The sequence below is a fragment of the Schistocerca gregaria genome, chromosome 3 (assembly GCF_023897955.1).
Source record: "Schistocerca gregaria isolate iqSchGreg1 chromosome 3, iqSchGreg1.2, whole genome shotgun sequence".
NCBI classification, from domain to species: Eukaryota; Metazoa; Arthropoda; class Insecta; order Orthoptera; family Acrididae; genus Schistocerca; species Schistocerca gregaria.
In genome coordinates this window covers 311,531,316-311,557,838 of record NC_064922.1, presented here as the reverse complement: position 1 = coordinate 311,557,838, position 26,523 = coordinate 311,531,316, and the positions used below count along the sequence as shown (strand labels likewise).

Genomic DNA, 26,523 nt, shown 5'->3' with positions numbered 1-26,523 from the left:
AATGACAAAAGCCACCATTTCGGGACATATCACAGTTAGTATCAGCAAGCTGAAAGAGATGCCCAAGTGCAAGATCTGTATATAGTGCATATCACAGTAAGCAGGAAAATCTGATATGGGTGCATGGGTGAAAATATATGAGGCAAAAGGAGTGAGTAGAGGTGGGGTGGAGTGGGGTGGGGAGTGCTAAATGATAAGTTGCTTGTGTTGCAAAACGTTCTCAGAATGGCCTGGCTATGTCCCGTTGGTATAGTTTGATACATGATATCTGCTTCAGTACTCTCAAGATTGCATATCTCCAATTCAGAAATATACAGTCTTTCGCAAAATGGGGCCTGAGATCATAATTCAGTGAATTGGCTAAATGACTAAGGGCATCCAGCACTCAGATCCTGTAGCACGAATAAGTTTTAAAGGTGAAAAAAAGTATCTGAAACACTGAAATACTGTTACTCAAAAAATATAATGACGAATAGAACATTTTCTGTACTCCATTAAATTTAGTATTTTTCTAGTCCCCCCCTAGAGTAGCCAGGATGGTGACTAACGAAAGTTAGTTATATACCTTTCTGACAAAGTAAAACTATTTACAGAAATTTAAATAGAGCTACAAGTTTCGGTATATGATACTTTAGAATATCAATCTCAACTATACGTTTAGGTTGAAAGAAACATCACAGTTCCTGAGAGCAGCAAAGCAGAGCATGAGACAGAGCCATCACAACCTTTAACATAGTTCACAAGGGCAGACATGCAACCACTTTACTCAAAGTGCTGATATTTGTTACTAACTGCACTGTTTTAGGATTTCCTTGTCGTAACAACTACTTAAATGGTTCACATAAATTATATAAGATGATATAATAATAACAACTGCATAATATTTTTACAATCTAGCTGCTCATCATCTTCATGTGCCTGTGTGCCCGATGAATAGAGTCAGCTGATCTTAATGATATCTGGTGTTGGCTTTGTCCTATGACATAATAATGCTGTGGTATATGATGTCATGCATGCAAAAACAGCAAGAGAAGAGAACAATGACCTTTTTTTGTAGCTACTTTATTTTCTTGAAATGTAGGTATTGATGAGAGACAAAGCTGTAATGTAGGCCTACATTAGTTTAAAAGGTGACAGTTTGGTAGTGAGTTGGTGAAATCATATTAAAGATTTCATTTAATCCAGTGAAACAGCAATTTAAGGCAATGAGCAGCTGCTCACAGAAATATTGTGGAGGTACTTGAACTACATCTGACACTGTGCCTGAAAAGTATTTAAGGAGCATGTTAACTGCCATCTTGCTTCCATCAGTATCTTCCCATGACAGCCATTGCTGTACTTGTATGTTGGCTCCACACCATATTCAGTAGTGTTGTGTATGTACATTTGCTGTACTTTGACTGTGTCTTCTTTCTTCATGATGTGTATCAGTCAATTTCACACCTTATGTTCTTAGTGTTGTAAATGAACTTCTGTCACCTGTAATTGTGTAATACTGTACCCACAGTTCTCGTGTTAAAAAAATATATGTCTACTGTAGGAAGAAAATGCAAAATGAATTGTAACAAACATGTAGTAGATCCTACACTAGTAAAAATCTTGGATGAAACACTGGTGGTGGTGGTGGTGGTGGTCGTAGTCGTAGTCATAGTCGTGGGCGTGGTGGTCGTGGTGGTGGTGGTGGTGGAGGTGGGCGAGGTGGTGGTCGTGGTGGGCGTGGGTGTGGTGGTGGTGGTCGTGGTCGTGGTGGGCGTGGTGGTGGGCGTGGGCGTGATGGTGGGCGTGGTGGTGGTGGGCGTGGTGGTGGTGGTGGAGGTGGGCGTGGTGGTGGTGGTCGTGGTGGTGGGCGTGGGCGTGGTGGTGGTGGTCGTGGTGGTCGTGATGGGCGTGGGCGTGGTGGTCGTGGTGGGCGTGGTGATGGGCGTGGTGGTTGTGGGCATGGGCGGCGTGGGCGTGGTGGTGGTGGGCGTGGGCGTGGTGGTCGTGGTCGTGGCGGTGGTCGCGGTCGTGGCGGCGGTCGTGGCGGCGGCGGCGGTCGCGGTCGTGGCGGGGGCGGCGGGATCGGTCGTGGTGGGTCGGCGGTCGCGGTCGTGGTGGGGGCGGCGGTCGCGGTCGTGGCGGGGGCGGCGGTCGCGGTCGTGGCGGGGGCGGCGGTCGCGGTCGTGGCGGGGGCGGCGGTCGCGGTCGTGGCGGGGGGCGGCGGTCGCGGTCGTGGCGGGGGCGGCGGTCGCGGTCGTGGTGGGTCGGCGGTCGCGGTCGTGGTGGGTCGGCGGTCGCGGTCGCGGTCGTGGTGGGGGCGGCGGTCGCGGTCGCGGTCGTGGTGGGGGCGGCGGTCGCGGTGGTGGTGGGGGCGGCGGTCGCGGTGGTGGTGGGGGCGGCGGTCGCGGTGGTGGTGGGGGCGGCGGTCGCGGTGGTGGTGGCGGTCGCGGTGGTCGTCGTGGTTGTGGTCGTGGGGGTGGTGGTCGTGGGGGTGGTGGTCGTGGGGGTGGTGGTCGTGGGGGTGGTGGTCGTGGGGGTGGTGGTCGTGGGGGTGGTGGTCGTGGGGGTGGTGGTGGTGTTGGTCGTGGTGGTGGTGCTGCTGGTCGTGGCAGTGGTGGTGGTCGTGGTGGTGGCGGTGGTCGTGGTGGTGGTGGTGGTCGTGGCGGTGGCGGCGGCAATGGCAATGGCAAGGGCGGCAGCGGCAGCAGCAATGACAAGAAGCATCATTAGCCCAATCAGTGCACTCATATGAAGAATCGTCATCAGATTTAGCAATGAAAGCAATTATTATACTACACTAACAAAGAAAGCAACAAGAAATAGATGCAAATCTGTGAAGTTTCACAAGCATCAAAAATGCTCACAAGAGTACTTTATCAAAAAATGGAAGGGAGAGGATGACTTTGGTTTCTGGGCAGCAAGACAGAAATAGATATGGGTATATGAAGCAAATTGCTGATGATGTAGGCTGCAACAGTTATGCTGAAATGAAGAGAATAACTAAGTGACAAGGCTGGAGAGCTTTTTCTTTTTTTATATAGTTTTAGGGCATCCAACTACAGTGGTCATTAGCACCCAGACTAAGTTATGAATGCACTGCGAGGAACAAGGTTAAAACAGCAACTAAAAAAGACAACACTATAAAAGGCACATTAACAGGCAATGGATTAAAAGAAAACAGCATAATCAAATGTCCTTAGACTGGTTTGTCAAGTGGATAAAACGAAGAACGCAAGCAGCTGCTCCTGGGTCACCTGATAAAGTATCATAAAGAGTACATGGCAGGCCAAGATCAAAGCGCAGTGTATTAAAATTTGAACAGGACATTAAAATGTGCCATACCGTCAGCAATTGCCCACATAGGCAGAACGGCGCCGGTGCAGCCGTCAGCAGATGGCGATGGCTGAAACGGCAGTGTACAATCCGAAACCACGTCCCGCCGAGAAGGGTGTGAAGAGGTCATCCAAGCCATGGGGAGAGGTTTCAATGCTCAAAACTTGTTTTCAGTAAGTGTAGACCAATCGGCATGCCACAGCTATAATTCACCAGCTTCAGCATGAAGACTCTCGATGGGACTAGTATAGAGTGCTCCAATCGCAAGACGTAACCCCTGATGTCGTATAGAGTTGAGTCAGCATAAGATGGATGGCCGTGCAGAGGAGTAGACAAAGCTCCCATAATCCAGCTTTGAGCGGATGATCAACTGATATAGGCGAAGTAGGACGGTTCAATCTGGTTCCCACGATGTACTGCTGAGAACACGGAGGAAATTTAGGGAATGGGTACAACGAGCAGCCAAATATGACACATGTGGTGCTAAGTTTCCTGTCAAATGGAAAACCTAGAAATGTTGTTGCCTCCATGAATGGGAGTGCAACGGGACCAAGATGTAAGGACAGTGGAAGAAACTTGTTGTAGCAACAGAAGTTAATACAGACCGTCTTCTTGGCAGAAAAATGGAAGCCATTGGCAAGACTCCAGGAGTAAAGACGGTCAATACAACACTGAAAACAGCGCTCCAGGAAACATACATGCTGCGTTCACGAAAAGGGAGCCTGATACATCAGCTGCGAGGCAATCCATTACTGAATTGATCGCTAAGGCAAAGATAGCGACGCTCAAAACTGAGCCCTGTGGCACCCCTTCTCCTGGTGAAAGGCGTCAGACAGGACAGAACCCACACGTACCCTGAACTGTCAATCCATTAAAAATGCAAGAATAAAAAGAGGGAGGCGACCGCAAAGGCTCCATGTATGCATGGTGCAGAGAATGCCCACTCTCCAACGGGTGTCGCAAGCTTTCTCCAAATCAAAGAACACAGCCACTGTCTGGCGCTTCCCCAAGAAGTTATTCATAATGAAGGTCGACAAAGTAACCAGATGGTCAACAGCAGAGCGGTGCCTACGAAATCCACATTGTACATTGGTAAGTAGGCATCGAGATTCGAGCAGAAAAACCAAACTAGAGTAATCATTCGTTCCATCACCTTACAAAGACAGCTAGACAGCTGGTAAGGGAAATGGGTCGATAACTGGAAGGCAAGTGCTTGTCCTTCCCCGGCTTAGGAATCGGGACAACAATAGATTCGTGCCAGCATGTGGGAACATGACCCTCAATCCAGATGCAATTATAAGTACGAAGAAGAAAACCTTTACCCACAGGAGAAAGGTTCTTCAGCATCTGAATATGAATATGAATATGAATAGAATCAGGCCCTGAAGCAGAGAACCGTGACCGGGCAAGTGCACTTTCGAATTCCTGCATGGCGAATGCGTCATTATAACTTTCATGATTTGAGGAGCGGAAGTTAGGTGGTCTTGCCTCCTCTGCCTGTTTTCGGGGGAGGAAGGCAGGGTGATAATGAGTGGAGCTTGAAACCTCTGAAAAATCAGCCGAAGGCAATGGAGAAGAATGAGTAAAAACGTTGAAGCTTGTGAAAGTAGCCCAGCTGGCTTTCTTGCTTTCTTTAATAACACGACAACACTGCGCACATAATCGTTTATAATTAATACAATTCACCATTGTAGGGTGGCATTTCAAGGTGAGTAAAGCACGTCGACGAGCATGTAAAGTGTCTCTACATGCTGCAGTCCACCAGGGAACCGGTACGCAACATGGAGAAGAAGTAATATGGGGGATGGAATATTCAGCAGCAGTGAGAATGACTTCTGTGAGGTGTGTGACTGACTATCACAGCTTGCGAAGTTTTGATCCTGAAGTGTCACCCTGGAAGACAAGAGCCCCCAGTCTGCTTTGGAGATGCTAGTTGAGCATGGAGATGGGGTATGATGCAGGAGATGGATAACACAGAGGAAGTGGTCACTTGAATACGTATCAGAAAGAGTGCACCACTCAAACTGTTGTGCAAGTTGGGTAGTACATATAGAGAGGTCTAAATGGGAATAGGTGTGAGTTGTGTCCGAAAGAGAAGTAGGGGCCCCAGTGTTGAGGCAGACAAGATTGAGGTGGTTGAAAAGATCTGCTAACAGGGAGCCTCTCAGGCACGATGCTGGAGAGCCCCATAGGGGATGGTGGGCAGTGAAGTCTCCTGTCAACATAAATGGTGCAGGTAGCTGAGCAATAATTTGCATCATGTCTGCCCTAGTAACGGCAGATGGAAATGGAGTGTAAATGGTACAAATGGAAAATGTAGAAGTGGGGAGAGTAATTCGGACGGCAACTGCCTGCAGATCGGTGTGCAATGTGATGGGATCATAGTAGATATCATCCCGGACCAGCAACATAACCCCTCCATGAGCCAGAATACCTGCCACAGGGGTTAGGTCAAAACGCACAGATGCATAGTGTGCCAAATCAATTCAATAGCATGGGTGTAGCTTCGTTTCCTGGAGAGCTACTATGAGCGGACAGTGCAAGCGTAGCAGCAACTTTAAGTCCTCTCGATTGGAGCAAATGCCGCGAATATTCCAAAGAAGAAGTGCCATCGTGAGAAGGAAAAGAAAAAGGAGAAGCAAGAAAGGGTCACCTCGAAGGCTGCCGAGGGCCTGGCTTCGAGCGAGCACTGCTGCTGCTATCAATATGCAGAGTGTCATCATCCATTTTTTCAATAGGTTCGTCAGCCACCATGTTAAGATGGCCTGAAGGGGGAGCTTCCTCCACCGGTGAATGGCCAGATGTTTGGCTACCAGAAGTGCGGTCAGGAGACATGGATGATGGCCTGGGGTGGCAACTGCTGGGTGGTGCACGCCATGACAGAGAAAAACTTCGCTTCCTATGAGCCTTCTTGGAAGGTTGTTTAGTCGAAGTACTGGTCGATGGCTCGGAGTTCGGGGTACGTAGGAAGTCTTCACGGGATGGTTCCTTCTTGAAGGCCCGTGCATCTGACTTCTGGGTGTTAGTCTTGGCAGAAGCTGATGAAGGTGCCTGTGTCTTAGGGGTGACAGGAGGAAGAGGAGATGTTGACTGGGCGATCTTAGCACTGGCCTTACGGACAACTGTAGCTTAAAGGTCAGATCGCATGTCTGCGTTGACACCTCCCTGGTAGGCCGAGGAGAGGCAAGGACAGTACTGTATTTCCCCGCTGGGAGCAGCAAGGGCTTCCTACTAGCAAATAGCTTGTGAGCAGCCAAGGTGGACACTTTCTCTTTGACCCAAATTTCCTGTATAAAGCGATCATCCTTGTAGATGGGACAGTCGCGCGAGGATGCTGCATGGTCACCCTGACAGTTCACGCAACGAGGAGACGGAGGTGACAGTCACCCTCATGGGCATCCCTGCCACAAGTGACGCATTTAGCAGCATTAGAACAAGACTGATGGGTGTGCTTAATATGCTGACACTGGTAGCACTGTGTAGGTGTCGGGACATAGGAGCGAACAGAAATAATCTCATGGCCCGCTTTGATGCGCAACGGCAGCTGAACACTATCAAAGGTCAAAATAAGTGTCCGGGTCAGTACAAGGTCATTGTCGACCTTTTTGATGACCTTATGGACAGCCATCATGCCCTGCTCAGCGAGGAAAGACTGAATCCCCTTGCCAGGCAATCCGTTGAGCGATCTAGTAGATACCACACCACACGACAAATTCAAGTGCGGTGAACCTCCACCCGGACAGGGAACGTGTACAGGAGTGTGGCCTGAAGGAGTTCTTGTGCCTGAAAGGTGCTCTCAGTTTCTACCAGCAAGGTACTGTTACGCATCCTGGCACAAAACTTGACAGTTCCGGCTATGGCATCTACGCCCTTCTGAATAATGAAAGGGTTGACAGATGAAAAATCCCTTCCATCCTCAGATCAAGAAACTACAAGGAACTTTGGGGCAGGCAATAGTACTTTTGTCACTGGTGGCTGGTCAAGTTTCCATTTTTGGGCAGAAGTCAAGAGATAAGAAGAAGAGAAATCCCCATGATTGCCTGCGTCTCCGATGGCGATCTCCTTCCTTGTGGGGACCCTCTCAGAGGGTGCTCCCACCTTAGGTGAATGTTTACACCTCAGGTCACACCTCCTGAGAAATGGCCGAAAGGATCAATCGGCATGGTCCGAAGTTGTCAGCTCAAACAATCACCCCTCCCTGGGCCTGGCCTTTACCAGGGGGTACGTGCGTGCCTTACTTGTCTACCCAGGGTGAGGAATTACGTGTTACCCCATCACTGGGTATGCATGTGAAAGCGTGGGTCGGCCTTCAGGCATGCACAGGGAGGAAAGAATAATATGAAAAAAAGGGAGAGAGAGGGAGAGGGAGAAAGGACGGACTGTCTCAAACACTGAGGCGGAGACCATAGGGTGGACAAGAAGGCAAGAAGAAGGAGGCAAGGAGAAGAAGGCAAGGTAAAAAGTAATGAAGACAATGAGAGAGGGAGAAGGACAAAGAAAGGAAACAAAGGCAGGAAGAAACCAGAATAAGCAAAAAACCAAAATGACCAAAAATGTAAGTTGTTGAACTGTCTGTCTCCGGAAGTAGTGCAAACTACCCCCTTGAGGGGAAGGGACTCCTTTCAGTCGCCTCTTACGACAGGCAGGAATACCTCAGGCCTATTCTTACCCCGGACATGCAGTGGGTGCTAGAGAGCTGTCTCATACCAGTCCAACAAATGGAAACCAAAACAGCAGCAGCAGCAGCAGCAGCAGCAGCAGCAGCAGCAACAACAACAACAACAACAACAACAACAACAAGTGACCTGAAATTCTGTTGTCATGCCTAGATTTGCATCTCTTGCAAGGGCATCAAAAATGCACTCCTACACATGTCCTCCAATAAGGGCATAGCTTTTTGGTATGCTCCTGGGATGAGCACCTGTTGAACTGGAGATCTCTACTACACCTTGACCATCACGGGCAACATTTTGACTAACTACACACATTGTGCCATTTGGTACACTGACTGAAATACGTAGAAAGAATTGGCGATGTACTGCAGTTGACTTGTAGAATTTCACTGTTTCTTACTTCCATTTCCTTTGTTTTCAAGATGTTTTTCTAGTGGAAAGAGTAGAGATCTATTAGCCTGCAATTAAGCCGCATGTTCTTGTGTGTCCATTGCTAACATCTTTTATTCTACTACAAAAGAAGTAATTTGTTATTGCAAAAACCTGAAATTCAGTGTTCATCTAACAGTCATTTGCAGCCTCACCAAGGTACTCATCCAAGTTAACAAGAACATCTTTTAAATGTAATGTTAGTAAATTGAAATTACCATTTTATAATATAGACAATGGTTACTGAGCTGTTAGAATTCTTAAAAAGGATTCAGTACTTACTAGGCAGCAAGTTTTATAAATTTTCGGAGAATTTGCACCCTCTTGCCAAGAGACTGGGTGAGACACAGTTCTGTCACAACCCAAAACTGAATTTCGTTGAAACGGCGCAAGAAGACATCTAAATTTGCAGTTATTTGGCCAAAATGATGTCGGCCAAAGGTGTGGTATATCAGTTCATACTATTAACAAAAAAATTTAAAAACAGTACTGTCAGTTATATGTATCAACCGTGGGTAATTATGTCATTACAGTAAACAAATCCATACCTCATGGACACACCAAAATAGATCCCAGTCGAAGAGTGTCATGTGATAGGCAAGTTCTTTTGTACTGAACAATTCCAAGTCTACATCCATTCCCTCTGTATGACTTTCCTGTTCTGCTAAGCATGTCTGCAAAAGGTTTATACAAAAAAGTATTACTAATTTTAATTTATACTATGAATAGGAATCATCTATCCACCAAACAATAACAAATGGAAATACATAGTAAGATGCATAATTTCTATTTTTCAAATCAAGAAGCTTGTTCTCCTAGAGGAAAGGATTTGATAGAAACAAACATTATGGCTTTAAGAATACTGATCACCAAAGGATCTTGGACAGAATGAAAGTGAAAAACTGACTGTTAGTACTGTTCAAGATTTGAAAATGTGAGATCTTAGAAGTTACAGAAAGGATAATAGGATGTCAGAGTGGAGTTATGATAATAAATATGGGGAACCTAATTACAGGAAAAATGGTAGAGAGGAAGAAGAAATTAAATGAAAGAATAGTTAATTGAAGAAGGAAGAATAACATCAAATAAGTTATCATAAGTCAAGACTAGGTTTGTGGCAAGAAACAAGCACAAGTAGATGTAGAAGTACTAATAGTAGCAGTTTCTTCCCAAGGTAGTCTCATATTCCTCATTTACTCCTCCTCAGTAACTCACTGTATTTTTCCTTCCTTGTTTCTTTCTCTTACATCTGTTCCCCAAATTCACTCTATATCATCATCTTAATGTTTCCCCTAATAAACTGCCATCTCCACCCAAAGGTACTGGTTACCTCCCCAACAGGAAGTGGCAATTTCCGGACTGGCACTATTATTGCTAGCAATTTCTGGTCCCCCCCTCCCATCCTCCCTACACCTCTTTCATGTTTCCATTGCCACCAAGATCAATCCAGTCAGGCTGTAGTGCTGGACGACAACAGTGGCGCGCGTGTGCGTGTTTTTTAGTTCTGAAGATCTCCAGGAAGACAGAAAGCTTAGCAGATTATTACTTTGTTTGTAATATTTCTCTGCTGATCAAAGTCTGTTTTATTTGGTGGACAGTGACCTATATTTATATGCATATTAATGCAGATTATCACTTACTCGAAGTAGTTCAAAAGTTGCTATGTGTATATATGAGGCTGTATGATTAAATCTCACTTAAAATTTTTAATTTTCTACTGTAAAACCGTTTATAAAATTCAGTAAATATAAGTATACTTACTGGTTTGTCTTCTGATGTCATGTTTCCAGAACAGTAATGAATAACGATTTCGACAATATCACATAAATTACTTAAAATCTGACAACAATTTTAAACTTTTTCATGTGCAGTGTACAAATATGAAAATTTATGATTACATTGTACCTTCAAGATTTAATTCTCACCAAAGCATCGATGTGATCCTTAGGCGAAACAAAAATTCTCCCATTGAGGCTTAAGCCTGTTGGTATACTGATGTCATTATCACGAAAAATAACTCTCTCCCCAGATGACTTCACTTCAACAAGAACAAGGTCATCATGCCTGATTTTTAACTTGTCTGCAGCACATAATTTTATGGTTTCAGCTGTAGTACATACAGGAAACCTCAGAGTACAATACGTGTGGTCTGCACAGTATACTCTGAAGATAACTGCAAAAGAAAATACCTGTAATTAAATTCTTTTTTAGTCATATTGTATGGAAGTCAACATATGTTTGTGTGTGTGTGTGTGTGTGCAGCAGTTAGATTCCCTGGGTGAAGAACTTGTGAGAAGTATAACAAGAAAGATTGTGTTACACAATCCTCATAATCAAAAAACATTCATATTAAGTCCAAAATTAATTATTGCAAGAATATAAATAACACTATATGACAAAAAACACGTGCAAAATCTGTCAGGGAGTAGCACAATCTTGTTATTAAAGAAAATGACTACACGACAGCAAATGTAGCAAATTCTAACAACCACATTTAATATCACAGATGATCTTAGCTCAAAAGATAAAACACTGCAACATTAGCATTAGCAAGTGTACTCAAGTGTACTATCAAGACTTTTTTCAATTTAGTATTTGTTCTACTACTTAAGGAAAATTAAAATTAATAAGCTTGTGTGAATTGTTTGTACGGCACAATGCTTAACAGTCATTATAAATGAGGACTTTTGAATCAAAACATGGAAAGACTGTTAAATGATCCTTATTTCTCAGATGGGGGAAACTGAAATGGTGACGTCATTTATCCACTGCGCCAAAAACAGCGGGTGAAAGCTGCAGCTGATAGATATTTATCTTTGCCGTAGTCGGCTTGGTTACGAGTTGTTTATTCTTGTTAGTTTTTGATCTGTGCTTAAAAAATAAAATGTTTTCTCATCTCATGAAAAAGCTGTTACTTCATAAAATATAAAGGCTCCCATAGTGGTGACCCCGAAAAATCGTAGCAGAAACATAAAGAAAACATATATACCGACGAGAATAATGAATTCAGAGACAAAACCATGGGGCAGTGTAATCAAGATTGAAGACTACAGTCTGTTCAACCAAGGATTGCGGTCCACGCCCTTTGATTCGCCACAAAATGGAATGACAGATGTTAACGCAAAAGATGGGAGTACCTATGCACTACACGGAAATGTTAAGCTTTCCGCATTCTGGCCGACGCGCCCCCAGCTTTGGTTTACGCAGGCTGAATGCATATTTCGGCAGCGTGGGGTGTCTAACAACATTGACAAATTTAATACAGTGGTTTCACATCTAAATTTAGAAGTGATAGAGCAAGTAGAAGAAACCTTGTCACAACAAAATTACTTTGTGCTAAAGGAAGCTCTCATATAGCATTATACGTTGTCACCAGATTTGCGACTACAAAAAATTTTCGCATACGAAGATTTGGGCGACTAGACTCCGTCACAAGTACTCAAAGCCTTACGTACAATAGCCGGCCCGGAACTCCTACCTGAAGAGTCTTTACGTCTAATATGACTTCGTAAACTTCCTGCCAACATCCGTGCTGTCATTGCAGCAAAAACAGATTTACCATTGCAAGTCTTAGCAAAAAAGGCAGACACCATCGCAAACACCTTAACAGAAGTTTCTGCGTGTTCCGAATTCAACTACAGCCAGGATAGAGGCCCAAGAAAGTGTAGTGTGATGGAATCTAACGCCAGTGAGCCAGGAACATGCAATAATACTTCCCAACAGCAGTGCTCACCGACCAAGCCCACCATACAACAACTGGCAGCACAAGTGGCAAAACTCAACGTGCAAGTAACTTCACACCACCAGCAGCTACGAAGTCACAGTTGGAAAAGACAAAGAAATGCTATCCAACAGGATTTGACAGATCAATGGTGCTGGTACCACAGATGCTTCGGTAACACTGCCCGTCAATGTATTCAACCCTGCAGCTACCCAAACTTAAAAGTCGGGCATTAAAGGGTGCTAAAGTTCGTCAACAACAACATAGGCGCCCGAGTCATAGCTTGATTCAAAGAGGTGAAAACGCCACGGTATCTGCAGTCAACCAATCACACCAACTGTTCGTGTTGGACCTCTCTTCAGGTGAGAATTTTCTGATTGACACAGGTTCAGAAGTCAGTGTTTATCCAAGAAAGAGAGGTGATATACTCACGACAACAACGCAACATGTGCTGACTGCGGCAAACAATTCCAGAATATCTACCTATGGTGAGAAACAGTTGGCATTACATCTGAATTCTAACTTCCATCCAAAATGGACTTTTATGGTTGCTGATGTGCCGAGTCCTATAATTGGGGTGGACTTTTTATGGAACTACCGACTTATGCCCGACCTGGTTAACCATCGTTTGGTGACAGTTCCCACAGAAGGGATATTGCCTACTGTGTCTTCCGCATTGGTTCAAGTGCAGTGCGATGTGCCCGTGTCTTTCCGCACGAAGATTTCCGGCTCCTCTACCGCGTCATCCGCCTCGGGATATGGTGATACGATTTCGTACCCGCAACTAAGCGGGGCGCACACGTGTGCGTCACGCAAGAAGACACCCGAGAGTCGTAATGATTCGTATACTGTAGGCAATATCAGAGCACTGTTGGAGGAATCACTTTTTCGTAAACTGCTTCAAGACTTTCCAGCACTTACCGAACCTGTCAACACAATCAGGAAATGCAGACACAATACTCAACACCACATCAGCACGACACAAGGTCAACCCATTGCCTTCCGCCCGCGGCATCTGCCTCCAGAGAAGCTGCTCGCGGCACTAGCTGAGTTCGACAGACTTCTAAAAACAGGTATTGTAAGTAGGTCGGATAGTTCATGCGCATCTCCAATTCATATGGTCCGTAAAAAAGACAATTCATGGAGAGTATGTGGAGACTACAGGGCGCTCAATGCCCGCACGATTCCCGACCGCTACCCAGTACCCAATGTGACTGATTTTAACAGAACGATTAGCAATGCCAAAATATTTAGTGTGATTGATTGCGCCAAAGCATTTTCCCAGATTCCCATGGCACCATCTGACATTAAAAAAACAGCAGTTATCACACCATTCGGTTTGTTTGAGTACAATTTTATGCCATTTGGCCTCAGAAACGCTGCCAAAACATGGCAAAGATTCAAGCATGAGGTGCTTCGAGAATTACCATTCGTATTTTGTTATATGGACGACATTTTAGTATTCTCTGGTTCTGTATATCAGAATGTCGAACATCTGTGGCAGCTTTTCCACCGTCTGACATAGTATGGCATAATTATTAACGAAACAAAGTGCACGTTTGGAAATCGCGAGGTTAAGTTCCTGGGATATTTGGTTTCAGCAGCAGGCCTGTCACCTTTGGCTGAGTGGGTTGAAGCAGTACAACAGATACCCCTTCCCACAACTTACAAAGGACTTCGCAGATTTTTAGGCATGCTCAACTATTACAGACGTCACTTGCCTAACTTAGCTGCCGCCCAAGAGCCACTCACAACGTTACTTGCAGGTAAAAATACAACAGGAAATTGTAAAATTCTATGGGGTCCAGATGCTGAAGCAGCTTTCCATGACTTAAAGAAATGTCTTTCTTGGGCAACACTATTGGGACATTCAAGATGGTAAAGAAGAGACAGTCTCAATTGAGCGGCTTAAACCTGCTTACACCGAAGAGGGTGTCCTCGGTCTGCAAAATCACCCTCAAACGTGGAGGCCAAAGAAACAGCAGATAGTCTCGCCGAGACCTCGGTTTCAGAAGAGGACAATGAAGCAGCAAGTGTAGAACAGGAGCAGCCATTGCCTGCACCAGATGTTTTCACGAGAGCTGGTAGAAAAATCAAGTGCAAGTTTCCCCACATACCTGGTGCACCCAGTTTCAAAAGGAGGGGGGCTGATGTGGTGACGTGATTTATCCACTGCGCCAAAAACAGCGGGTGAAAGCTGCAGCTGATAGATCTTTATCTTTGCCATAATCGGCTTGGTTACGAGTTGTTTATTCTTGTTAGTTTTTGATCTGTGCTTAAAAAAATAAAATGTTTTCTCATCTCATCAAAAAGCTGTTACTTCATAAAATATAAAGGCTCCCATAATCTGAACATATACAGATCTGCTACACGTAGGAGAACATAACTCAGACGTCAGAGAAATTAAACTGACTCATTTAGGAGGATGCAAGATAGTAACGGGTGGTGGTTATTAAAAAAAGTTAAATTAGGTTCCAGGCCAAAGACTTTAAGGAGTCCTAAATTCAAAAGCCCTTTCTGTGCTGGACTTGAGTAACAGAAATATGCAAGATGACAGTTTTAATAAGAAATGTTTTACACTTCATAAAGAATGTAGTAACGGTATAATAAGACTTAGTAGAAATAACTGGAATTCATTGTCTGTGGAGATTTTAATATTGATTTCATCTTGGGTAATACTGACAGAGGACACTTCAAGTAACACAATATGAACTTTGGTTTGGGTCAGACAATAATGTTCTCAACAAGAATATGACATAGTGCAAGGAAAAAATTGATAATTTATTTTTAAATCAAATTGCGTTTCATGAAATAGATGTTAGACCCATAATAAATAGTTTGCCAGAAGATGACGGTCAAATGGAACCAATAAAGCATTTCATGGAACCAATAAAGCATCTCATGGAACCAATAAAAAAGCATCTCCATCAATTAGTTCCAACTGAGAAATGTTACGTACAGTTTCACAGAATCATGTGTTGACCACCCACATAATGTAGAGAGAATTTTCTCGATGAACTATGTGAAGAAGTTCAGCAAGGACGCACAGTAGAGGGACTATTTAGTTATTACCTAAAAACATTTATACAGCACTATGAATCCAGTTTTCCTTTACAACAGGGAATGAACAATAATAGTAAAAGCTGAGGTAAAGCATAGTTATTGTCCGAGATCAAAGCAACTAAGGCCAGGAAGAGAGAACTCTATTCAATGTAGAGTACTCTCAACAATAGTTAAGCAATTTGGAGAATGATTTGATGTAAAATGAATATAGTCAGCAAGGTAAATACTAATCAGATCTGTAAATCTCTTAACTCCCTCTCAGTTTGGTTTTTGTAAAATATTGTCCACAGAGAAAGCAATACAAAACTGCACAAATGAGGGTCTGGAAGTGTTGATCAGAAAACATCATCCTGTTGATAGGATTTTTTGATCTTTCCACATACTTTGGATGGCAAAATTCTCTTCAGCAAATTACGTGTTATGACTTATTTCTTGCATGGGCATACTCTTACCTTCATAACAGAAATCAGAGGGTCTCATGGACAGAAAGCGCCATATTTTTTTTAAAACTATTTTCTGTGTGTGAGAACACAACACATGGAATGCCATAAGGATTCATACTGGGACCATTATGTTTCACGATAGTTGTAAATTTTATTTCATTGACTTTAAAGTGTGCATTTTTGGCACAGTTACCTATTATGTAATGTATTAGTACTGGTTTTACTCATGCAGCAGCTGTGAAATAATTTGTGGCCTTTGAGTTTCCTCCATATTGGCTCCATCACACCATACACCAACTTGCAATGGCCACTTGCCTGGGACAAATCACTCATAGTAACTCCTCACTTTACCTACTACCCTTTTGACAGCCACAGATTATTTCATGATCAGTCTACCCCACAAATGCCAGAGACTCAGGTATTGTATGCTGTGATGTCATAGCTCCAACACACTACCTTCTTGTGACTATACCCTTTCTGTCCAGATTCATACTGCACCATTCAGTAAACCTACAAGCATCAGCTGAACATGCCTGTCACCTCACAAGGCATTTGCTTCTTTTGGATACTTTCAGTTCCTGTTTCCTTATGGAATTATCTACTTTTCCTTCCAGAGTAACAGCTTTCTTTTTAACTTAATTAATCACATTTAGTTCAAATAAGTATAAATACCATTTTGTTGTATACTGAAGTTTCTTGTTAATACAGTACACAGATTCGGTTTTATTGTCTTTTGGTAATAAACATCTGGACTGGTTTCATATCCCTAAAGATTCTCCTTCTCGATGGGTGCTCAGAGCACAATAGCTGAATGAATGAATGAATTAATTATGGTAGCAATAGGACAGATGATGTTTTATTCAAATTACTGGTAATGAACAATAAATTGTTCCTAACAGTTGCTCAAAATAAACAGAGAAAAAATTGACTATCAAAAGCACTTGAGTTAATTTGGGATTACACACCCATGACTAAATATGAACTTTTCAAAATCTATTAACCCTCAAGTGGGTGGGTGGCATACTTTGTACACTTTGAAAGAACATCTGTCTTTATGTTACCAAGGTAAACATGTAAGATCAAAAATCACTGTTTAATCTTAGTTTAATTAAACAGCGATGACATAAACTTACATAATAGGTGCTAAAGCACTGGTTAATTAAATAATAATGAAATGAACTTTCATTTTATCTCTCTGTTGCCACAGAAAAATGTTACCGCACAGTAATGACCCACTTGGAGCATTAAACAGCACAGTTGCATCAGATCCCAGGCAACCGCTTATTCAATTACTCATTATCTCATATCTCATCATTGTGGGATTGTGCAGCTAGCTAATAATATGGGTCTTTTTTCTTGCATAGATCATAAACGTTTTCTTACCTTGTTCACTGTATATTTTATATTACTGCTGCTCACTTGGATGCATGACAAAACAATTTATTATTGTTTTAGATGAAGCAATAACAAAGGAATAGGTATGGGCCTGCCATCTTGAAACAACAATGTAACAGTGCAAAATAATTTTATTTTGTTTGGTGCACTGTGGACATAGGCATGCCTGTGCAGGGGCTCATTATAATCATGAGGTCATTGAAAAAAACATGTCTTCTGATTATTATGTTCCTGACACTCTCAAACTCTACATTGCCTTCAACAGCAGCCTCTCGTGACTGCCGCGACCCCTCACCCCATCCGCTCCCTCCCATACTCAACCCCCTTTCCTCTTGTAGTTAGTTGATGAGTGAAGCTTTATTTTCTGAAATACTGAAACATGCAATAGCAATACCCATTTACAAAAGTGGAAATAAGCAAGTAACATCTGATTGTAGATTTTTTCCTTCTTTCCCATGTTCTCAAAAATTTTGGAAAGGTAGCTAATTATAGGATATTAAACCAGTTTCCTGAGAATCATCTAGCAACATCAGCTTAGTGAAGTCTTCTCTACAAAGGAAATAACATATAATCTCACTCACTCAGTTCTTGTCAATGTAAACAATCCAATTAACTCTGTTGCCATTTACTACAATTTTTGACCTTCCACTGAGTAGACCAAAAAATTCTACAGAGAAATTAAATTGGAATGGAACTGAAGTATTCCTCTTGAACGGGGGGAAGGGGGACGGGACGGGGGGAAGGGGGACGGGACGGGGGGTAAGGGGGACGGGACGGGGGGGAAGGGGGACGGGACGGCGGGGAAGGGGGACGGGACGGCGGGGAAGGGGGACGGGACTGGGGGAAGGGGGACGGGACTGGGGGAAGGGGGACGGGGCGGGGGGAAGGGGGACGGGACTGGGGGAAGGGGGACGGGACTGGGGGAAGCGGGACGGGGCGGGGGGAAGGGGGACGGGACGTTGGGAAGGGGGACGGGACGGGGGGGAAGGGGGACGGGACGGGGTGGAAGGGGGACGGGACGGTGGGAAGGGGGACGGGACGGGGGGAAGGGGGACGGGACGGGGGGGAAGGGGGACGGGACGGGGGGGAAGGGGGACGGGACGGGGGGGAAGGGGGACGGGACGGGGGGGAAGGGGGACGGGACGGGGGGAAGGGGGACGGGACGGGGGGAAGGGGGACGGGACGGGTGGGAAGGGGGACGGAGCGGCGGGGAAGGGGGACGGAGCGGCGGGGAAGGGGGACGGAGCGGCGGGGAAGGGGGACGGAGCGGCGGGGAAGGGGGACGGAGCGGCGGGGAAGGGGGACGGAGCGGCGGGGAAGGGGGGACGGGACGGCGGGGAAGGGGGGACGGGACGGCGGGGAAGGGGGGACGGGACGGCGGGGAAGGGGGGACGGGACGGCGGGGAAGGGCGACGGGACGGCGGGGAAGGGGGACGGGACGGCGGGGAAGGGGGACGGGACGGCGGGGAAGGGGGACGGGACGGCGGGGAAGGGGGCCGGGACGGCGGGGAAGGGGGACGGGACGGCGGGGAAGGGGGACGGGACGGCGGGGAAGGGGGACGGGACGGCGGGGAAGGGGGACGGGACGGCGGGGAAGGGGGACGGGACGGCGGGGAAGGGGGACGGGACGGGGGGGAAGGGGGACGGGACGGGGGGGAAGGGGGACGGGACGGGGGGGAAGGGGGACGGGACGGGGGGAAGGGGGACGGGACGGGGGGAAGGGGGACGGGACGGGGGGGAAGGGGGACGGGACGGGGGGGAAGGGGGACGGGACGGGGGGGGAAGGGGGACGGGACGGGGGGAAGGGGGACGGGACGGGGGGAAGGGGGACGGGACGGGGGGAAGGGGGACGGGACAGGGGGGGGGGCAAGGGAACAGAATGCATGGTGGGTGCAGCTGAAGCATGTCTATGTGATGGTGTTGGAGGGGTGGTAAAGGTGTGACCAGGGCCACATGGTGCTGGTGAGAATGCATGACGCAAAGAGAAACATTGGGGAGCTGTGATGGTGAGATCAGCAGAGAAGTGAGAGATGAGAGTGGAAGTACTGCCTTTGTGCACTACATTAAAGGTCGTCTTGAAGTGACAGGTGACAGACCTGTCTGTGTTTGGTTGTTTGAATGCAGCCCCTCACTGAGATCATTTCTGAACAACTTGATTTTAAGATCTTCAGGAAGAAATCTGTGAACATTGTGGTGCATTTCGAAAACCAAAGAATAGTGAAGGTTGGTTGGAAGGGTTCATTGATAGGTAGAGCTTGCAGAATCCATGTCAGGTTAAGGTGCTTGACAAGCACCATAGTAGGTTTCCCATGTAACAGTATGTCAAAGGTATGGTTCTCCTGTGAAAGTACCATGTGGAGGCATGAGTGGGAGGGGGGGGGGTTAATGCTGGTCAGATTGTGTCATCACATAATGTCACAAACTCACAGTCTTGTAGAGTGTTGTGAAGAAAAGCCTCAGGCACAGATTGAACAAGAGTGGGAGGGATGAAGAGGTGAGAAATGTGATGTTTTACATGTGAAATCAGGTCAGCAGGTAATGAGAGCATTTTCCCATACAGAATTTCAGCAAGGGAAGCTCCAAAGACATGTTTCTGGGCCGTACACACTCCCAAGATTATGTAGTGTCTTTGTCCCATGTCTGCTGTGGCACACGAGACCTGCCCATAAGGTTCGATGCCACCACTCAGTGAGTCTATTGCTCTGTGGATGGTACACTGTTGTTTTACATCAATGGGTGCTGCCTATTTTTCACACTCAAGGAAAAGTGCCAACTCAATCTGCCAACATCGGTTGGTCATTATGGATGTTGGACAATTAAATTGCAAAATTCACTTGTTGATAAAGGCTTTGGTGGTGGGCTTGGCCATAATGTCATAACCAGAACTTCTACCAATTGAGTGATGTGACTGATAACCAACAAGATGTACTGATGACTATGAGAGAATCAGAGATGGGTAGTGAGCCCATGAAATTGGCATAAAAAAATGCTGAAAATCTCGTTTTGGGACTTCAAAGTGACCTAGGGGTAGTTGAGCATGGTGTGATACCTTGCTCGTTTGGTGCAGAATTCTACTCAAAATGTAGCAATATAAACAGAGTCTCCATGTTATTCATATAAGAACCTTATTACAATTAACATAAGGATACAAAAGAAACACCTGTGTTATGTACCAACTCTCACAAATTTCTTGGAGGAAAGAGTAATGTGGTGGAACTTTTTATGTTACTTTGTTTCCCCTTACATGTAATTTCTATAGCATGACACACTATCATGTAACAATATGTAATCTTATGAATATTGTTCAAGTAATTATGTGTGTATTAATCGTGCTACACTATAAAATAAATTCAGAATATTTTTATCAGGATACGTTCAGCACACTTCACTGTAATTATTAATTGCTTATATGAAAACATACTATCATCATCAGGTCTGATAACAGTTCTTCCTTCACTGGTTCCGGTGAACAGGCTGATTGGTTGGCCACATGGTGGCAGTTTCCATTTCTGTCCTGCATTGAGAGAACGTTCATCTTGGTAACGTCTCAACTGAGACATAACATGGTGCATGAGACTGGCTTCTTCCTGTAAGGAATTCCATTGCATGCAGTCTACTTCCAGTTCACTTGCCATTTCCTGAAAGTGAACCAAAAATATACAGTGTGTGCACAAAGTGCCTATTTCTCAGTACTGTGGTTAAACACACAACAGGTTGGTTAACCTCTTACCTCAAGGAACTCAAGAGAGCTTGGATCATCAAAAACTGGGTGTCTGATTGTAAGCACCCACCTATGTACAAATTGCACAACTCTTCTCTTACATGCCAATAAGAAATCACGATCTTGGCTTGGAGAATCTATACGATAAGTGCATAAAGTTATGGATCATATGATTTTGAGCTGATAGAGAATTATTTTATTAAAAATCTCTCACTGCTGTATGAAAATGTCATCATATAGGAGTAACACAACCACATTGAAACACAGACCTTTTTTTATTTATGCTAGACAGACTGATGAAGATCAAATGTGTTTGACAGTATTTAATCCTGTATTCAATTATTACAAAAATCTGTTGAACACTTAAATGCAACAGTTCTTCTGATAATGAAGGGGGCACACACACACACACACACACACACACACACACACACACACACACACACACACAGAGAGAGAGAGAGAGAGAGAGAGAGAGAGAGAGAGAGAGAGAGAGAGAGAGAGAGAGAGAGATCACAACACTTTGAATACTGTAGGGTAACAATTGCCATTCCTCACTCACTTGTTTCCATGCAGTACTTTCCATTATTGCTGTTGTGGAAACAGTTAACCCTAGCTGCAATTTATGTGTTGCTGCAATGTGATATGGTCCAAGCCTTCTGTATGTAGTTATTTCAAGAAAGATTTATAGAAATGTGCAGAACTAAAGCTAGTCAGCCAATATCAAGGACTCTTCAAGATCCAGTACATTTCAGATACATATTCTCCACAGGCCTCAGACCCAGAAGGCTAATAGTCTGCCCAGTGGAAACCACCATTTCTGAGTAATTAATTTACAAAAGTAACTTAATGTGGATAGATTAATGATGATGTAAATAAAATAGAAAGAAACTTCCACATGGGAAAAATATATTAAAAACAAAGATTCCAAGACTTATCAAGCGGGAAAGCGCCGGCAGACAGGCACAATGAACAAAATACACAAACACACACACAGAATTACTAGCTTTCGCAACCGATGGTTGCTTCTTCAGGAAGGAGAGGGAAAGACAAAAGGATGTGGGTTTTAAGGGAGAGGGTAAGGAGTCATTCCAATCCCGGGAGCGGTATGTGCGGATGGATATGTGTGTGTGTGTGTGTGTGTGTGTGTGTGTGTGTGTGTGTGTGTGAGTGCGAGTGTACACGTGTCCTTTTTTTCCCCCTAAGGGAAGTCTTTCCGCTCCCGGGATTGGAATGACTCCTTACCCTCTCCCTTAAAACCTACATCCTTTCGTCTTTCCCTCTCCTTCCTGAAGAAGCAACCATCGGTTGCGAAAGCTAGTAATTCTGTGTGTGTGTTTGTGTATTTTGTTCATTGTGCCTGTCTGCCGGCACTTTCCCGCTTGGTAAGTCTTGGAATCTTTGTTTGTAATATGGATAGAAGTAGTCAAAACCAATGCTACTCCTAAAAAGTAAGACGTATCCTTGCAGTAGTTTATTTCTTTGTATGTGACATTTACAGGTATTCCTTTGGTCACTAATGAAGATGTGTCTCTCTCAATGAACCCATTGAATGCAAGCTTGCAAGTTCAATCTTTAACAAGGCCCATTTAATATGGCTCATCATACTCATCAAGAGGGTAATGGAAAATGAGTGTCCAGGTCATGCAGAGATCAACCTTCTATGGGGTGTATGTATTACAGTTCACAAAATGGACATCACTGACATCCGAGAAATGTTCAAAACAAACCATTAGCTTGCACCATGAACACCAAATGAAAAATGGTGTGGCACAGTGATTACAAAGGTTTGCACCATCAAGATTAAAGGCAAACTCCTTGGGAGATAAAAATCATGTAGGACATTCATCCAGGTATCCACTCCTAAAGAATGCATATAGAATCATATGAGGTGATGAGAACTGATGGACTGTAGCGATATGCAACTGAATGCAAAACAGTCGGTCGTGGAGCTTATCATGAAACTTGTTATCCTTTAACACATAGCTGCAGATAGTGAGGCTGAATTTGTCCAGTGGTTCCAGGTGGTATGAGCTGCAAGGTCACAAACCTTCCAGCATGGATAGTTTGTTCTGAAGAAGTATGATTTTTATATGCAGACCACAAATCAAGCAAAAGCAATTTATTTTGATCAGCTGCCCTTGCAAATTCACACACACAAGAAAAAGTCAGACCACCTCCAACTTCTTGCATCACAATAAATGAATTTCCAACCAACGTATCATCCAAATTAATGGTCTGCATAGTTTTATATAAATGTGTTAAGGCAATGATATAGTTTATCTTGACAATTTCCAGGGTTCCTTTCATATGCACTTCCTCTTCAAATCCTGATTGGCTGGAGCTGAAAACAAATTCCTTACTGAACAATGGGAGGAGTTCGCTTTTCTCATCTTCAAATCTTCTGGCCAATTCTGTAGTTTGCTGTGTACTGTCAAGTTGATGCTTTGTTTGAAATTTTGTTATCGTATGTCTTCCAATTCTGTACCACTTTTTGAAGTTATGCAACCATCCAGTGTTTTCCTTGAAATCATTGTAATTTATGTCACACGCAATTCAGTGTGTGTAATGTAGAAGATCACAGTCTTGCACATCCTGTAAATTGTATCATGCATCCTTGCAACATGCAAACACTAGTTTTTGTAACAACTGTGCCTTGTCCTCCCTTGAATATCCATAGTTTTTCACATACACTACAAGGTTGTATTGCTGTGGACTTACTCAAAATATCTTCATAATTTTTTTAACTAAGCTGTAGATTATCTTCCATGTACATAATTATGTTTAGTATCCTCTCCTTGGACAACAATTGTCCTTTACTATGTTTCACTGGAGATGGGATTTGTGGAGCCCTGTCTGACAAGGATGAAGACTGCTTGACACCCGTTTCAATATCACTTTCACTTGTTAAGTGTGTATTGTCATCATTGTTTTCCTCATGTACATTGTCTGCACAGTTGAGCATGCATGGCACCATGCATTGCACTGATTCACCTTGTAGAAACACTAATATTTCATCTGTCACTCTGAAAAATTCCTTGGTTTCTTTTCTGGTGAAATGTTAACTTTGGCAACCATTGTTTGAAATATTGCAGTTTTTGTTGTTCTGATCATTGCCACTGTTCTGCTTTGTATCAACACCTCTAGCAATGTATTACTGCTGTGAGTTACTCATCAACTAAGCAGTTCAACTTTACTCTGTAGCCTTGTGCTGTGCTGTCCATTGGATACCTCCAGGTCCTGCCCCCTGTTGCCATCAACAGCCAATACTGTGGTTGCATGATAGACAGTATGTGGGTGTTGAATACTTTTGCAACCTCACACTCAAGGTGTTTCTTGTCAGTCACCCATCAAACATGATGGCTAACCACACTAGGATATGACCACCACCACCACCACTACCACCACCACCACCACCACCACCACCACCACCACCACCACAACCTACATGTATACTCTGCAAATCACCATGAGGTGCATGTAAAAGGTATGCCCTATTGTACCAATTATTAGGGTTTTCCCTATTCCATTCACATATGGAGCACAGGAAGAACGAATGATTGAATGAATGCCACTGTGTGTGCAGTAATTATTCTAATCTTATCATCATGATCTCTGTGTGAGCAAAATGTAGGGGGTTGTAATATATCCCTAGAGTAATCATTTAAAGCCGGTACTTTAAACTTTGTTAATAGACTTTCTCGGGATAGTTTACATCTTTCTGCCATTTCAGTTCCTTCAGTATCTCTGTGACACTCTTCCCTGGATTAAACAAACCTGTGAACAATTGTGCTGTCCTCCTCTGTATATGTTCAATATCTCCAATTATTCCAATTTGGTACAAGTTCCACATACTTAAGCAATAATATTCTTGATGGGTCACATGATTGATTTGTAAGCAATCTCTTTAGCAGACTGATTTCACTTCCACAGTATTCTGCCAATAAAATGAAATCAACCACCTGCTTTGCCAACAACTGAACCTTCATGATCATTCCATTTCATTTCCCAACGAAGTGTTACACGAGGTATTTATATGAGGTGGCTGATTCCAACAGTGACTCACTGATATTATTGTCATAGGATACCATGTTTTTTTCATTTTGCCAAGTGCACAGTTTTACATTTCTGAATATTTAGAGTAAATAAGCAATCCCTGCACCATGTTGAAATCCTAACAAGATCTGATGGAATATTTATGCAACTTCTCTCAGATAGTATTTCATTATAGAGAATTGCATCATCTGCAAAAAGCCTGATTTTACTATTAATGTTGTCTGCAAGTTCATTAATATACAACATGAACAGCAAGGGTCCCAACACACTTCCCAAGGGCACACCCAAAGTAACTTCTACATCTGAAAATGACTCTCCATCCAAGATAACATGCTGTGTCCTCCTTACAAAAAAGTCCTCACTCTGGTCACATATTTCACTTGATACTTCATATGATTGTACTTTTGACAATAAGCATAGGTGCAGTACTGAGTCAAACACTTTATGGAAATTAAGAAACACTGCTTGTACCTGGCTGTCCTGATCCAATGCTTTCAGTATGTCATGTGAGAAAAGTGGGAGTTGTATTTTATATGACCAATGTTTTAGAAATCCACATTTGTTGGCACTGAGGTAATTTTGTTCAAGATACATCATTACGTTTGAGCTCAGAATATGTTCTAAGATTCTACAACAAATCGATGTCAAGGATATTGGATGGTAGTTTTGTGGATCACTTCTACTGCCCTTCTTGTAGAGGGGTATGACTTGTGCCTTTTCCATGACCCGGGCATGGTTATTTGTTTAGGGATCTATGATAGATTATAGTGAGAAGAGGCTAACTCAACCACAAATTTAGTACAGAATCTGACACAGATTCTATTGGGACATGGAGAATTGTTTAATTTCAACAATTTCAGCTGTTTCTCATCATCATTCACACTAATACTTATTTCATTCAACTTTTAAGTTGTATAATGAATAAATTGGGGCAATTCTCCTAGGTTTTCCTTTGCAAAGGAAGATTTGAAAATGGGGCTAAGCATTTCAAGTTTTGCTTTGCTACCCTCAATTTCAGTTCCTGTGTCATTCCCTAGGGAGTGGACACCTAGTTTGGCACCACTAACAGCCTTTACATACAACCAGAATTTCGTTGGATTTTGTGAAAGATCACTTGATAATATTCTGCTATGGTAGTCATTGAAGGCATCATGCATTGCTCTCTTGGCAGCCAAACACATTTCATTCAGCATCTCTCAATCTATAGCCATATGTTTTGTTTTTCATCTATTATGCAGTAATCTCAGTTTATCTAGACTTTTTTTTAACAGTGGCTGTATATCATGGAGGTTCCCTCCCATTACGAACTGTTCTACTGGGTACATATCTATCCAGTGCTTTGCCAACTATTCTTTTCAACCTGAACCAGAGTTCCTCTACATGCTACTGCCCTGTACTGAAATTTTCAAGTGCCTCACTGAGATGAGACACTACTGATTTTTTAAATCTAGTTTCTTGAATATATTTATCTTTCTGCTTGTTTTAGTTGTCCTTTGTACTTTGGTATTCACTGTTGCCACAACCATGTCATGGTCACTGACATCAGTTTCAATGTGGACATCCTCAAAGAGGTTAGGTCTATTTGTTGCCATTGGATCCAATATACTTTCATCAAAAGTGGGATTTCCAACTATCTGATATAGGTGGTTTTCAGAGAAGGCATATAGTAAAGTTTCACAGGATGGCTTATCACGCTCACCACTAACAAAA

General features: G+C 43.8%; 1 protein-coding gene across 4 annotated transcripts in view; it reads right to left on the bottom strand.

The window, feature by feature from the left end:
* The window catches only part of LOC126354710 (rap guanine nucleotide exchange factor 4), a 1,235,035-nt gene that overhangs the window by 64,694 nt on the left and 1,143,818 nt on the right, over positions 1-26,523 (bottom strand). For all 4 annotated transcript variants that reach the window (XM_050004554.1, XM_050004556.1, XM_050004555.1 and 1 more), the window contains 5 exons: positions 20,767-20,905; positions 20,458-20,674; positions 10,340-10,587; positions 8,963-9,088; positions 8,697-8,875 (listed from right to left, as the gene is read on the bottom strand). In XM_050004554.1, coding sequence (XP_049860511.1) covers positions 8,697-8,875; positions 8,963-9,088; positions 10,340-10,587; positions 20,458-20,674; positions 20,767-20,905 — 909 coding nt within the window. The remainder of the gene's footprint in view (positions 1-8,696; positions 8,876-8,962; positions 9,089-10,339; positions 10,588-20,457; positions 20,675-20,766; positions 20,906-26,523) is intronic.